This window comes from Nicotiana tomentosiformis, chromosome 6, assembly GCF_000390325.3.
Source record: "Nicotiana tomentosiformis chromosome 6, ASM39032v3, whole genome shotgun sequence".
Lineage (NCBI taxonomy): Eukaryota > Viridiplantae > Streptophyta > Magnoliopsida > Solanales > Solanaceae > Nicotiana > Nicotiana tomentosiformis.
In genome coordinates, this window is record NC_090817.1 from 137,597,718 (window position 1) to 137,611,525 (window position 13,808).

Genomic DNA, 13,808 nt, shown 5'->3' on the forward strand with positions numbered 1-13,808 from the left:
CTTAATTATCTGATTTAATACATATTTGAAGCTTATTGTGCATTTTTAACTTTTAAAACCGCTTTAATAGAATTTTAATTGCTTTTAGGATTTATGGAATTATTTCTTGAATAAGTTACGATGTCGTACACTTGTCATTTTGGTACACATTGCAAATCACACCACGTGAAACGTACCTGTGATTTACAACATGTCTGTTTTAATTATTATTTGAAGTTATGGTCGAGTCACGTGAAATGCACACTCGAATTGGGGATTACGTATCATGACTATGTCACGAGAACCGTACCCATAGTCACGATGATTTTATTATGTGCTTAGAGAAAACTACAAGGTTTAAAATGCATGTTGTCTAGATTTGAGACCAGTATGAGGCCATGAGTTATGGATATGATGTTGTTGGAAAGAAATGTGATTTTAAACATTGAGATTACTTTTCTGGCAGAACTTGAATGTCCAAAGAATAAAGAATGCCTCGTAATTGACAATTAACTAATACAGACATAGATTTTACAAGATGAGATAGTAAGCTAGAATTTAAACACAAAAGGCATACATGCAAAACATGCGGATTAAATTAATGTTACTCACGACTCAGTTTGGACGGCGAGAAATCTGAAGCTTAATTCATGATAATTCAAGGATAAACTCATGGCCCATTTTTAATCAAGCTCTAACCAATCCAAGTAATTTTATCCAAACCCCACAGCCCAGTAGCGCTAAAATCTCACAAATCTTTAATTTCTAACAAGCAATACATGGCCCAAGATTCCACTAACCATTCAATCATGCCATCAAACCTCTAAAACTCAACACTTGATTATACAGTATACTCTTGAGTTAACATGAACTAACTCACATGATGGAAAATTCAGATTGTAAAATAATGCTTCACTGTATGAGTCCAAGGTCACAAATCAAAGCTTGCAAAGAATGGCTATTCCTTACACCCTATGTTTGAACTGAAAGAATCAAATGATCAAAGACCCAATTAATTTGTACAAACCAGTTCAAAATAAATTACATGTATATATCCACAAATACTATTTCTAAGTTAATACAGAATTCTAATCTTTTGAAGACACAGAGAATCCTTTGGCATTTGTGACTTCTTCACGCTAGTTTCGAGCTCGCAATAAAGCACAATACTATTATCGAATCGACCAACGCTTCACATTAGGTCCAGAAGATTACAAACTCCATTGATTTTCTAATGGTCAAGCCATAACCAGGTTATCCCTCAACAACAAAGTACCATATGAACAAACTGAAACTCAAACCCATTATAGAATGAAACTAATGTAAGAATAGCAGTAAACAATGAACAGACTTAATCCTCAAAAATGATTCATCTTCTTAAAGTAGATGCAAACAGCTAAGCCAACTATATCTATAAACTTCATACCAATTAAACAGGACATATGATATTAAACATGAACATAAATAGGCATTCCAAATCTTTAGTTTAAACATCTCAAAAGAGAAAGACAAGGTAGAGTAACATACTTAAAAGAGAATCAAGAGATGAATTGTGCAGAAATAACAAAATCTGAAATGAAAATCCAGCCAGCAACAAACAACAGCAAGCTTATATTTTAAGAACATCTTCAAACTTGAATACTACCAAGATCCCAGAAAAGTAAAGCAGAACCAGTAGAAATTGAAGGACACAGCAGCTTGGATATTTATTTTTCTTTTCTTTTCTTTTTTTTTTTGTTTCTAACCTTGAACAAATCAGAATAAAAAATGACAAGTTCTCTGAAGTTTTGAGGATTTTCCTGTATACCTTTTTGAGTGAATGAATATCCGACCCCCAAAAATGTGTGAGTGAGGTCCTTTATATAGAGTCAAAAATCTGTCATGTGCTCATAAGGATAAGGGAATAATTCTCAGAATGCAGTCCCTAAATTTCAGGAAAAAAACCATCTTTTACAACTGAATTGGATAGCTGTCCCCTTCCAGATATATTTTTTTAACAGCTGTCCCCTTTTCTGTTTTTCAGCATCTTTTAATTCTGAAACTATCCCTAGTTCTTTTATTTTATTGCACTTAAGTCCCTTATCTAGAGGTTTCTTATATACTACCCAATATTTTCCTAATTTTCCATATCAATCCCTTAAAATTTTTGTTATTCACAAAACAACCATACCAACAAAATCAACAGACTTAAACAAAAAGAAAATCAATGGTGCAGAAAACGAATCATTTAACCAAGAAAGAGAGGAAGAAAAGTCTAATTAAGCTTAATTCAAACTATGCAATTAAACTAATCAACATGATTGAACTAACGAATTATGCAATGACCTAATTAATCTAAAATAAACCAAATGGCAAAACAGAATCAATACAAAAAATGTTACTGAAACAAGTTTTAATTTCTAAAGAAAATGCATGGCAATATGACTATCCTTAACTCTAAACGTGCAATTAAACACACAGAATGCAATTAGTTCATACTAACATGGACTAATTTGAACAATTACAATTAGTATATAAATTAACCTAAACTAATGACACATTTGAGAGAAAACAAAGCAGAGGAAAGAGATACCTATAGCGCTCAAACCGATTGTCAAAAGAAAGGAATTTCCGGCAAGCCAGAGAAATTGCTACACCAACACTGGCCAGATTCCGGTGGGTCAGTCAAATTCCGATGACCCCGAAATGAGCTAAAACTAATGTCAATCGATTACTCTCGTTAAGAGCAATCGATTAACATAAGTTCTAGCCCAAAACGAGTGGTATCGTCCAAGAAATCAGAAAAGGGGAGGATTAAGTTTTTTTTTTCTGGAATTTCAGATCTGAAATTGGCCGAGTTTGGTGGGGATTTTGAAAAAAATTGTATGGGATTAAGGTTTAGGAGGGTGTGGGGAGTGTAGGGTGTGAGTTTGGAGTTGTTTGGACGATGGCCGCCGCCGTGGGGTGATTTCCGGCGGCGGAGACAATGGAGGATCCTAGGGCGGCTAGGGTTAGGTTAATTAGAGGGATGGGAGATGAGGGGAATGAAATGTCTCTAAGGGTTTTTTTTTAGGGGGGAGGGGGGCGTTTCAGACTTATTTAAGGGATGTGGTGGGTTAGTTTATGGCCGTTGGATGAGGGAAAATCAATGGTCAGGATTGAGACGGGTATCTGTTTGGTTTAAGTGAGACTGGGTCGGGTAAGGAATTGGGCTTGGACAGATTAGGGTGTTTTGGGCCAATTTAAACTTTTTGGCCCAATTTAAATCAAGACCAAACAAAGCCTCTCTTTTCTTTGGTTTCTTTCATTTTAAAAATCTATAAATTTTAAAAAATAAATCCTAATTAGATTCTAACTCAATTCTAATTTGTAAAATTAACCTACTCATTATTTCTAATATTTAGATAATTAATTAACCTAAAACTAATGAAAGAAAAATTAATAATTCGAAAGTAAAAGCTAAAAATACAAGAACCTATGGTATTTTGTGATTTTTGTTTAATAATGCAATTATTTAACAACTTAACCTTAAAAATGCAAATAACAACCTAAAATGCAATGCATGAAATTTTGAATATTTTTATGGTATTCTCCATGATTTTAAAATATTAAATATGCAACTAAATACAAACAATTGATTAACAAAATTTCCTACAAAATCTTATGAAGATTTAAAAACAATTAAGAAAAAGATCTATTTGTGAATTTTGTAGGAGTATTTTAATCAAGCAAAACTCAAGTGCTCATAGCTGCCCCTCTTCGCTCAAAAACACGAAGAGTTTTCGGGAAAAGATAAAGTGAGCATATACGAGCAATGTTTGCCCGTTTGGATACTCCATGGGAATTGTTTTGAAAATGTTTGACCGAACCTTGCTTCCGAGGTTGTCTACATATCCTTGGCTATAAAGGAATTAGGTCAGTGTAGTTCTGGAAGTTTTGGCAGCTGGGACTACCAAGAAGCCGTGATTTCACTGCTGTTGTTGCTGCTACTGCTTACTGAACTCCTTATGACACCGAAATCAAAATAAAAAGAAACTAAGCAAGTCTATCAGTTATGAGTTACAAGTTTCCTATCTATAGGTCTTCAGAAACTTGATTTTGAATCTTCTACAGTTCTATTGTGCATCTCGAACTGTCGACTTGCATTCTTGAGGCGAGCACCTGCTACCTCTAACTTGAACTTGAAATAAATTTCCTCATTCTCCAGGTAGGCGCCTGATGCTGACTTAAAACTTGAAATAAATTCCTTCGTTTTCCAGGTGGGCGCCTGATGTTGACTTAAAACTTGAAATGACTTCCTTCGTTCTCCAGGTGGGCGCCTGATGCTGACTTAAGATTTGGAATGAATTCCCTCATTTTCCAGGTGGGTGCCTGATGCTGACTTAAAACTTGAAATAAATTCTCTCATTTTCCAGGTGGGCGCCTGATGTTGACTAAAAACTTGAAATGAATTCCCTCATTCTCCAGGTGGGAGCCTGATACCGACTTAAAATTTGAAATAAATTCCCTCGTTTTCCAGGTGGGCGCCTGATAATTACTTGAACTTGAAATAAATTCCCTCATTCTCTATGTGGGCGCCTGTAACTGACTTAAAGTTTGAAATGAATTCCCTCATTCTCCAGGTGGGCACCTGCTGACTTAAAACTTGAAATGAATTCTCTCGTTCTCCAGGTGGGTGCCTGGTAATGACTTAAAACTTGAAATGAATTCCCTCATTCTCCAGGTGGGCGCCTGCCACTGACTTAAGACTTGAAATGAATTCCCTCATTCTACAGGTGGGCGCCAGCCAATGACTTAAAACTTGAAACAAATTCCCTCATTCTCTAGGTGGGCGCCTGCTAATGACTTAAAACTTGAAATGAATTCCCTCATTCTCTAGGTGGGCGCCTGTCAATGACTTGAACTTGAAATGAATTTCCTCATTCTCTAGGTGGGCGCCTGCTAATAGCTTAAAACTTGAAATGAATTCTCTCATTCTCCAGGTGGGCGCCTGCCAATGACTTGAACTTGAAATAAATTCCCTCATTCTCAAGGTGGGCGCCTGCTATTGGCTTAAAACTGAAATGAATTCCTTCGTTCTTCAGGTGGGCGCCTGATGTTGACTTAAAACTTGAAATGAATTCCCTCGTTCTCCAGGTGGGCGCCTGATGCTGACTTAAAACTTAAAATCAATTCCCTCGTTCTCCAGGTGGGCGCCTGATGCTGAATTAAAACTTGAAATGAATTCCCCCATTCTCCAGGTGGGCGCCTGCCAATGACTTGAACTTGAAATGAATTCCCTCATTCTCCGGGTGGGCGCCTGCTAATGGCTTAAAACTGAAATGAATTCTCTCGTTCTCCAGGTGGGCACCTGCAATCACAACAAAACAGCTAAAACAAAGAGAATCTTCTGCCCTAGTTTGTACTAGGAACATTTGTGAGTGTTAATTGAATCCTGTTATCCAAAAGAGTTCAAAGAATTTAAAAGCTAAATCCCATTATCCAGGAGGGTCCTGAAAACTAAAATTAAATCTCGTCTTAAGGGTGAAAACTTAAAAGCTAAATTCTATTTCCTAAAGGTAAAACCTAAAACGAAATCTCATTATCTAGGAGGGCCCTAAAAGCTTAAAACTAAATCCCATTATCCAGGAGGGTCCTGAATATTTAAAACTAGATTCCATTATCCAGGAGGGTCCTGAAAGCTTGAAAGCTAAATTTCATTACCCGGGGAAGTGTTGTAAATTTAAAACTAAATCCCATTATCCAGGAGGATGCTGAAAATTTAAAACTAAATCTCATTATCCAGGAGGGTCCTGAAAACTTAAAACTGAACTTATCTGGAACATGCTTTTCTCATGGAGAATTCCTGCAGAGCAAACGAAATTTCCAGCCCCTATTTCAAACAAAGAAAATCTTGTCAGTTTGAAAATGTGGTGGTTAGTTTGTGGTATCCTTGCTGAAGGTGTTGGCTTCTACCACCGCCATGCTTCGTTCCGATTAGCTGCTTCGGGCTAACAAAGAATAGTTTGACCTTTTGATCGAATCACGACCACAAAAGCCTCTGAATGCCCCGAATCCCTTACACTCAACTTGTTGTATGCCATTTTTATTCTGACAATTGTTGAAGCTTTGCATTTCTTCAAAATTCACGAATCACTTGACCACCTGAACTTCAATTAACACCACATTACTCATTCTGAATCATGTCACTTGTGATGTGCTTGGCCAAATTTCGCTTGATGCAATTAAAAAGCTGGTAATGGGCTTTGAAGTCCTTTATTGCTTCCTTAACAAAGACAAACTTGACAGAGACTTAGAAAATAGACCCAAAAGAAACGAAGCGAAGTGACTTCGAGAATTAGGAATAAAGAGGAAAAGTTTGAACAGAGATGATTATTTGAAGAAGAATGGAAAGGAGACTTATCTGAATGAAGCAGCTGGCTCCAATGATCATGACATGCATTTCGGATTGATCACCCTAATCCATCCAACTAATCACATTTCAGTTCATGCCATGTCTTCATACTTCAAAACCAGGATTTCCATAATTCAATTTCTCTGTAAAGTCATGAACCTCATTCGGCTTGTAGTGCCCCGAAGGGTTTTCACCTGCAAACATCTCTCATTTGCTCATCTCTCAACTCACAATCGCCTTACGGTGCCCGCGAGAATTTTCACCAATAAGACTCTATCATTTTAAATTTTCTCTCAGCTTACCATCGCCTTACGGTGCCCATGAGGGTTTTCACCAATAAGATTCTCTCATTTTATTTATTTTTCCTTATGCCCATGAACAAAGTGTTACCCATGATGTAAATCATACCTCTATCTCGCTTGACTTGGCATCCTCAAAGATTTATCGGAAGGTCTTTTTTTGGACCGTAGTGTAGGCTTTTGGATATGGTTAGAAAGAAAGGGTGGCATGCAAGCTCAAGAAAATTTAAGATGAAAGGGTTCAAAATTACAACTTTTGGAATCAAATCTTTTGCAAAGCTAAAACTTTTGCCCCAGTTTCTTTGAATCTGAGGAATTTTGAATTTTTATTTTGATAGGACCGAACCTCAAGGTAAGGCTGCCTACGTATCCTTAAAAGGAATCAGGTCGAACGTAGTTCAAACCATAATTGATTGTTTTTTCTTTCTTTCTTTTTTTTTATTTTCTTTTCTTTTTTTCCTTCTTTTTTCTTTTTTTTTCTTTTGTTTTTCTTTCTCTTTTTTTTTTCTATATTCTTTTTCTTTTTTTTCTTTTTCTTTTCTTTTTTTTTCTTTTTCTTTTCTTTTCTTTTCTTTTCTTCGCTTTTCTATTTTCTAACTCTACTTCTGATTCCAAAAGAGGGATATGAAAGAAAATAAATAAGGCTCAAAAGGGGTAACAAAGAGTAAAAGTGTTTGGGGCAGCAGAATAAAATGCCTTCGTCATTCCAACTTTGAACATGCCAAGTACAAAATGCAATTGAAGATAAGCAAAGAAATCATACATAATATCTCTTGACTGCATCGGAATTGATAGCCATATCCGCACATTTACCTTCTATGTATGCTAAACACAAAGCACCATTGGGCAACACCTTTGTCACAATGAACGACCCCTGCCAGTTTGGGGCGAACTTGCCTTTAGCTTCAGCCTGATGTGGAAGAATGCATTTCAATACCAGCTGGCCCACTTCAAATTTTCGGGGATGCACCTTCTTGTTGTATGCTCTTACCATTCTTTTCTGATACAATTGACCATGACATACTGCTGCCAATCTTTTTTCATCAATCAAACTCAACTGCTCTAGCCGGGTTTTGACCCACTCATCATCATCAATTTCAGCTTCAGCAACGATCCAAAGGGATGGAATCTCAACTTCTGCAGGTATAACTACCTCAGTTCCATATACCAACAAATAAGGAGTTACACCTACTGAAGTGCGAACAGTAGTGCGATAACCCAGTAAAGCAAAAGGTAACTTTTCATGCCATTGTCTGGAACCTTGCACCATCTTACGAAGTATTTTCTTTACGTTCTTGTTAGCAGCCTCAACAGCTCTGTTTGCCTTATGACGAAACGGAGTGGAGTTTCGATGCATAATCTTAAACTGTTGACATACCTCTTTCATCAAATGACTGTTGAGGTTAGCAGCATTATCTGTGATGATTACCTTGGGAATTCCGAACCGGCAAATGATATTTGAATGAACAAAATCTACCACCGCCTTCTTAGTCACGAACTTGAAAGTTACAGCTTCGACCCACTTGGTAAAGTAATCAATGTCCACCAGAATAAACCTATGCCTGTTTGACGTTGCCGACTCAATTGGTCCAATGACATCCATGCCCCAAGCAACAAAGGGCCAAGGTGCAGACATTATGTGATACTCAGAAGGCGGAGAATGAATCAAATCACAGTGCACCTAGCATTGATGACATTTGTGAACAAAGCTGATGCAATCTCATTCCACGGTGAGCCAATAATAACCTGCTCGAAGAATCTTCTTTGCCAAGACATACCCACTAATATGCGGCCCGCAAACTCCGAAATGCACTTCGGCCATGATAGTCGAAGCTTGTTTAGCATCTATGCACATTAGTAATCCTAGATCTGGAGTCCTCTTGTATAAGATTCCCCCACTTAAGAAAAATCCACTAGTCAGACGTCGAATGGTTCTCTTTTGATCACCTATGGCATATACCGGATATACCCCAACTTGATGTATTCCTTGACATCATGGAACCAAGGCTCACCATCAAGCTCCTCTTCAACCACATTGCAATAGGCATGTTGATCACGGACTTGGATATATAGAGGGTCGACGTAAGTCTTATCCGGATGGTGTAACATTGACGCCAGAGTAGCCAAGGCATCGAAAATCTCATTATGAATCCTGGGAATATGCCTGAATTCTACTGACCTGAATCGTTGACAAAGATCATGCAGACACTGTCGATACGATATGAGCTTCAAATCTCGAGTCTCCCATTCTCTTTGAATATGGTGAACCAACAAATCAGAATCTCCCAGAACCAGTATTTTCTGGACTCCCATATCTACAGCTAACCTCAAACCCAGAATGCATGCTTCATACTTGGCCATGTTGTTGGTGCAATAAAATCGAAGTTGGACCGTCACAGGGTAGTGACAGCCTGTTTTAGAAATGAGTACAATGCCTATTCCGACACCTTTCATGTTAGCAGCTCCATCAAAAAAGAGTTTCCAACCCGACATTTCATTATGATAAACCTCGTCAACATACATCACTTCTTCATCAGGAAAATAAGTCTTCAGTGGCTCATATTCTTCATCTACCGGATTCTCGGCCAAGTGATCGGCCAAGGCTTGAGCTTTTATCGCGGTCCGAGTCACAAAGATGATGTCGAACTCTGTGAGTAAAATTTGCCATTTTGCTAGTCTTCCTGTGGGCATAGGCTTTTGAAAGCTATACTTTAGAGGATCCATGCGAGAAATAAGGTAAGTAGTGTAGGATGACAGATAATGCTTCAACTTTTGTGCCACCCAAGTCAGGGCGCAACATGTCCTTTCAAGAAGAGTATACTTAACCTCATAAGGAGTGAACTTCTTGCTGAGATAATAAATGGCTTGCTCTTTCTTGCATGTGATGTCGTGTTGACCCAACACATAACCAAAAGAATTATCCAGGACCGTCAAATAGAGAATTAAAGGTCTCTCGGGCTCCGGCGGGACCAACATAGGTGGGTTTGATAGGTAACTCTTGATCTTATCAAATGCTTCCTAACACTTATCAGTCCACTTAACCGCAGCATTCTTCTTCAGCAACTTAAAGATGGGCTCACAGGTTGTCGTGAGTTGAGCAATAAACCTGCTGATGTAGTTTAAACTTACGAGCAGGCTCATCACCTCAGTTTTATTCTTTGGCGATAGTAATTCTTGGATGGCTTTGATCATTGACGGATCCAACTCAATACCGCGTCGACTGACTATACATCCCAACAGTTTCCCATACGGGACACCAGATGCATATTTCGCCGGATTGAGGTTGAGGTTGTACCTGCAGAGCCTTTGGAAAAACTTTCTCAAATCCCCGACGTGGTTGATTTTCTTCTTTGTCTTTATGATCACATCATCTACATAAACCTCAATCTCCTTGTATATCGTGTCATAAAATATGGTAGTCATTGCCCTCATGTAAGTTTCCCCAGCATTCTTCAAACAAAATGGTATTACCTGGTAGTAATATGTCCCCCATGGCGTGATGAACGTTGTCTTTTCTGCATCTTCCTCATCTATCAGGATCTAGTGGTATCCCGCGTAGCAATCCACAAAACACCCGATCTCATACTTGGCACAATTATCAATCAGAATGTGGATGTTCGGTAATGGAAAGTTATCCTTTGGACTTGCCTTGTTGAGATCACGATAATCAACACATACCCTGGTCTTACCATTCTTCTTTGGTACTGGCACCACATTAGCTTACCAGGTGGTATATTAAGTGACCCGAATGACTTTCGCCCCAAGTTGCTTTGTGATTTCTTCTTTAATCTTCACACTCATGTCAGTCTTGAACTTTCTTAACTTTTGCTTGACATGAGGGAATGCCGGATCAGTTGGCAATTTATGAACTACCAAATCAGTGCCCAAACCCGGCATATCGTCATACGACTATGCAAAGACATCTTTGTATTCAAACAGTGCTTTGATTATTTCTTCCTTGATTTGCGGTTCCAGATGCACACTTATCTTAGTTTCCCTGACAATATCTTGGTCTCCTAAATTGATTGCTTCAGTTTCATTCAAATTAGGCTTGGGTTTTCCTTCAAAGTGTTTTACTTCTCTACTGATTTCCTCAAATGCTACTTCTTCATCATGTTCTGTTTCATCATCACACTCTACTTCTTGGATTATTATTTCAGAATTAGATTGGCTTTTAAGATTTGGCTGAAAATTTCTCATGTATGTCATTGAAACTGGCATAAAAAGAACTGTACAGAAGAAAAACAAAAATGAAACGCTATCAGGAATAATGAAAAACAGGAAATTGTATTTCATTAAAAATAAAAGGATAGAAGGGTTTATACATCAAAACAAGCGAAAAAAAAATCTGGATTACAACCCTGGAATAACCCAGATGACAGAAAGGAAAACAAAGCAAACTACCAAAACTTCTTCCGGGTGGGGGGAGGAGTAGTTTTCCAATTGCTAAGCTTCACATTTGGCCCGATGAGCTGCACATCTGCGTTACTGGAACCTTCCCTAGTTTCCACCATATTAACCTCATCAAACAAACTCTGGAACCACTTGATCATCTCTTCATCAAAGTCGACCACAGGTTTTGGGACTGATGATATTGGACGCTTTGCGGGCTCTGGCTTAACAAAAGACTTAGAGATGTGTGGAACAGGATTAGGGAGTGACCATACCTTCCGTTTCAAATTTTTAGCCCTTTTTACGTCCTCCCCTATGAGTGTGAATCCCAAACCAAAGGTACCAAAACTTTCACGGGACACACCGGATGCACAATACCCTATAAAGATGAACCTAGACCTTTGCCCGGCACAAAACCATTCTTCAACATTTCATTTGCTACCATGACGGACATGGAGGGTAGCTTCGGACCTAGAATGCATTCTACCTCAAGAATCTTCTCGACGAACACTGTTTCGAAAGTTTGGTAGACCCAAGGCCCTTTGTCATCTTTAGCTTCAATAAATGGAACAATTGTGTCACTGTAAGCAGATAAGTTCTCATCACCGTGCACAACTATTTCTTGCCTGTGTTATTCAAACTTTACCATTTGATGCAGAGAAGACGGGACTACCTTGGCAGCATGTATCCAGGGCCTGCCCAACAACAAGTTGTAGAAGACAGCCATATCTAGCACTTGGAACTCCATAGTGAACTCAACTGGCCCTATTGACAATTCGAGCATTATATCACCGACAGAATCTTTCCTTCCTCCATAAAGCCTCGAACACATACACTGTTCATGTGGATCCTTTCAGTGCCAATCTTCAACTTTTGCAAAGTGGACAAAGGGCAAATATTTGCACTAGAACCGTTATCAACCAGTACCCTTGAGACAACAGAATCCTCGCACTTCACCATGAGATAAAGAGCTCGATTGTGTTCTGTACCCTCCATCGGAAGTTCATCATCTGAGAAGGTGTTCCTATTTGCTTCGAAGATCTTGTTAGCAATCTTTTCCAAGTGGTACACCGTGATCTTATCAGGAACATGGGGCTCATTCAAACTCTTTATCAGGGCTCTGCGGTGTTCATATGAATGTATCAGCAAAGACAAAAGAGAGATATGAGCTAGTGTTTTCCTTAACTGCTCCACAATGGAATAGTCTTACACTTTCATCTTTTTCAGGAACTCTTCAGCCTCTTCTTTGGTGACTCGCTTCTTTACTGGGATTTTGCTATCCTTGTATGGCTTGGCTTTCCTCAACTCCTCTGGGGTAAAATATCTCCCAGAACGAGTTAGTCCTCCGGTTTCGTTGACTTCTTCCTCTACTTCTTTCCCTTTATATGTCACTATCACCTGTTTGTAATTCCATGGGATAGCCTTTGTGTCGACCATTGGCAACTAGGTCACCGGCTTAATAATAACAGGGGTAATACGAGCCCCTACCACGACTATGACAGGCTTGCTCGGGATCCCTGGCACGACCACTTTTGGCTTTTCTTGGCTCGCTCCAACATCATCCGGAGGCCCTTTCAAAACTAATATAGGTGGCTTCACGTTGAGCGTGCTTCGCTTCTTCGTCACCCTTTCAACTGTCAAGGGCATTGCTTTTGTAGAATCTAGAGCCTTAACTGAATTACTTTCGCTAGCGCAGATTATCATGATAGACTTGGAAGAATTCTTGGGATCCCCATCCTTATGAACTATCTCAATCATATGTGTCTCTGCATGGGCCGGCAAAGGATTTTGGTTGATGATTGGCGCCTCCGGGCTCTGGACCACAATTTGATTTGTATCAATAAGCTCTTGGATTTCCCTCTTCAAATGCCAACACTTCTCTGTGTCGTGCCCTAGGGCATCCGAATAATATGCGCATCTGAGGGAATAGTCAAAATTCCTTGGAGGTGGATTTGGTATCTTTGACTCAATCGGCCTCAAGACGTCCAAATGCCTCAACCTTTGAAACAAACTGGTGTAGGACTCTCCAAGAGGGGTGAAGGTTTCTTTCCACTGCTGCCTCTTTTTTCTATAATCTGGCCTTGGTCGAAAGCTTGGACCAGTAGGGTTTCGGTATGGTTGTGGGGGTGGATAAGGATTTTGTGGAGTTGGAGCATGCCATTGTGGGTAAGGAGGGGGTTAAGCATATGACTGTGTATGATGAACATGGTATTGGGGTGGTCTGACTGAATATTGAGGGTCTTGTGGTGGGAAATAATGTTGGGATGGATTATATGGAGCTTGGGTGTAGGCTTGAGGTTGAGGTCGAGGTTGGGTGTACTGGTGAGGCGAACCCCTTGGGCGACGCCATGATCCAGAGACAACCATAGCGACATCATCTTTCTTCTTTTTGCCTAACAAGATTCCGGTGCCACTTTGAATTGCCTGTGTGGTTGCTTTTATGGCGGAGTAGCTCATGATCTTGCTTGACTTGAGTCCCTCTTCCACCATTCCTCCCATCTTTGCCACATCATTGAAGGACTTACCTATGGCTAAGATAAAATGGCCAAAGTAAGTAAGCTCTCGGGCTTGAAGAAAGTACTCGACCATCTCATCTTCTTCCATTGGAGGATTGACCCGTGTAGCTTGCTCTCTCTATCTGAAACCATATTCCCTAAAGCTTTCACTGGGCTTCTTCTCTACCTTGGTCAAAGATAGGCGGTCTGGGACAATGTCTATGTTGTACTGAAAGTGCTGAGGAAAGGCCTGAGCCAAGTCGTCCCATG

General features: G+C 39.3%; 1 protein-coding gene across 1 annotated transcript; it reads right to left on the reverse strand.

Moving 5' to 3' along the window:
• Positions 1 to 8,598: 8,598 nt before the first annotated feature.
• Positions 8,599 to 9,375, reverse strand: LOC138894837 (uncharacterized). Its single transcript, XM_070179567.1, has one exon. It carries the CDS (start codon positions 9,373 to 9,375, stop codon positions 8,599 to 8,601), a length of 777 nt encoding a protein of 258 aa, XP_070035668.1.
• Between the last annotated feature and the right edge of the window lie 4,433 nt (positions 9,376 to 13,808).

What these genes read in the sequence shown, in the direction of transcription:
- LOC138894837 (XM_070179567.1), bottom strand. Translation starts at nt 9,375, where the DNA reads ATGGATCCTCTAAAGTATAGCTTTCAAAAGCCTATGCCCACAGGAAGA.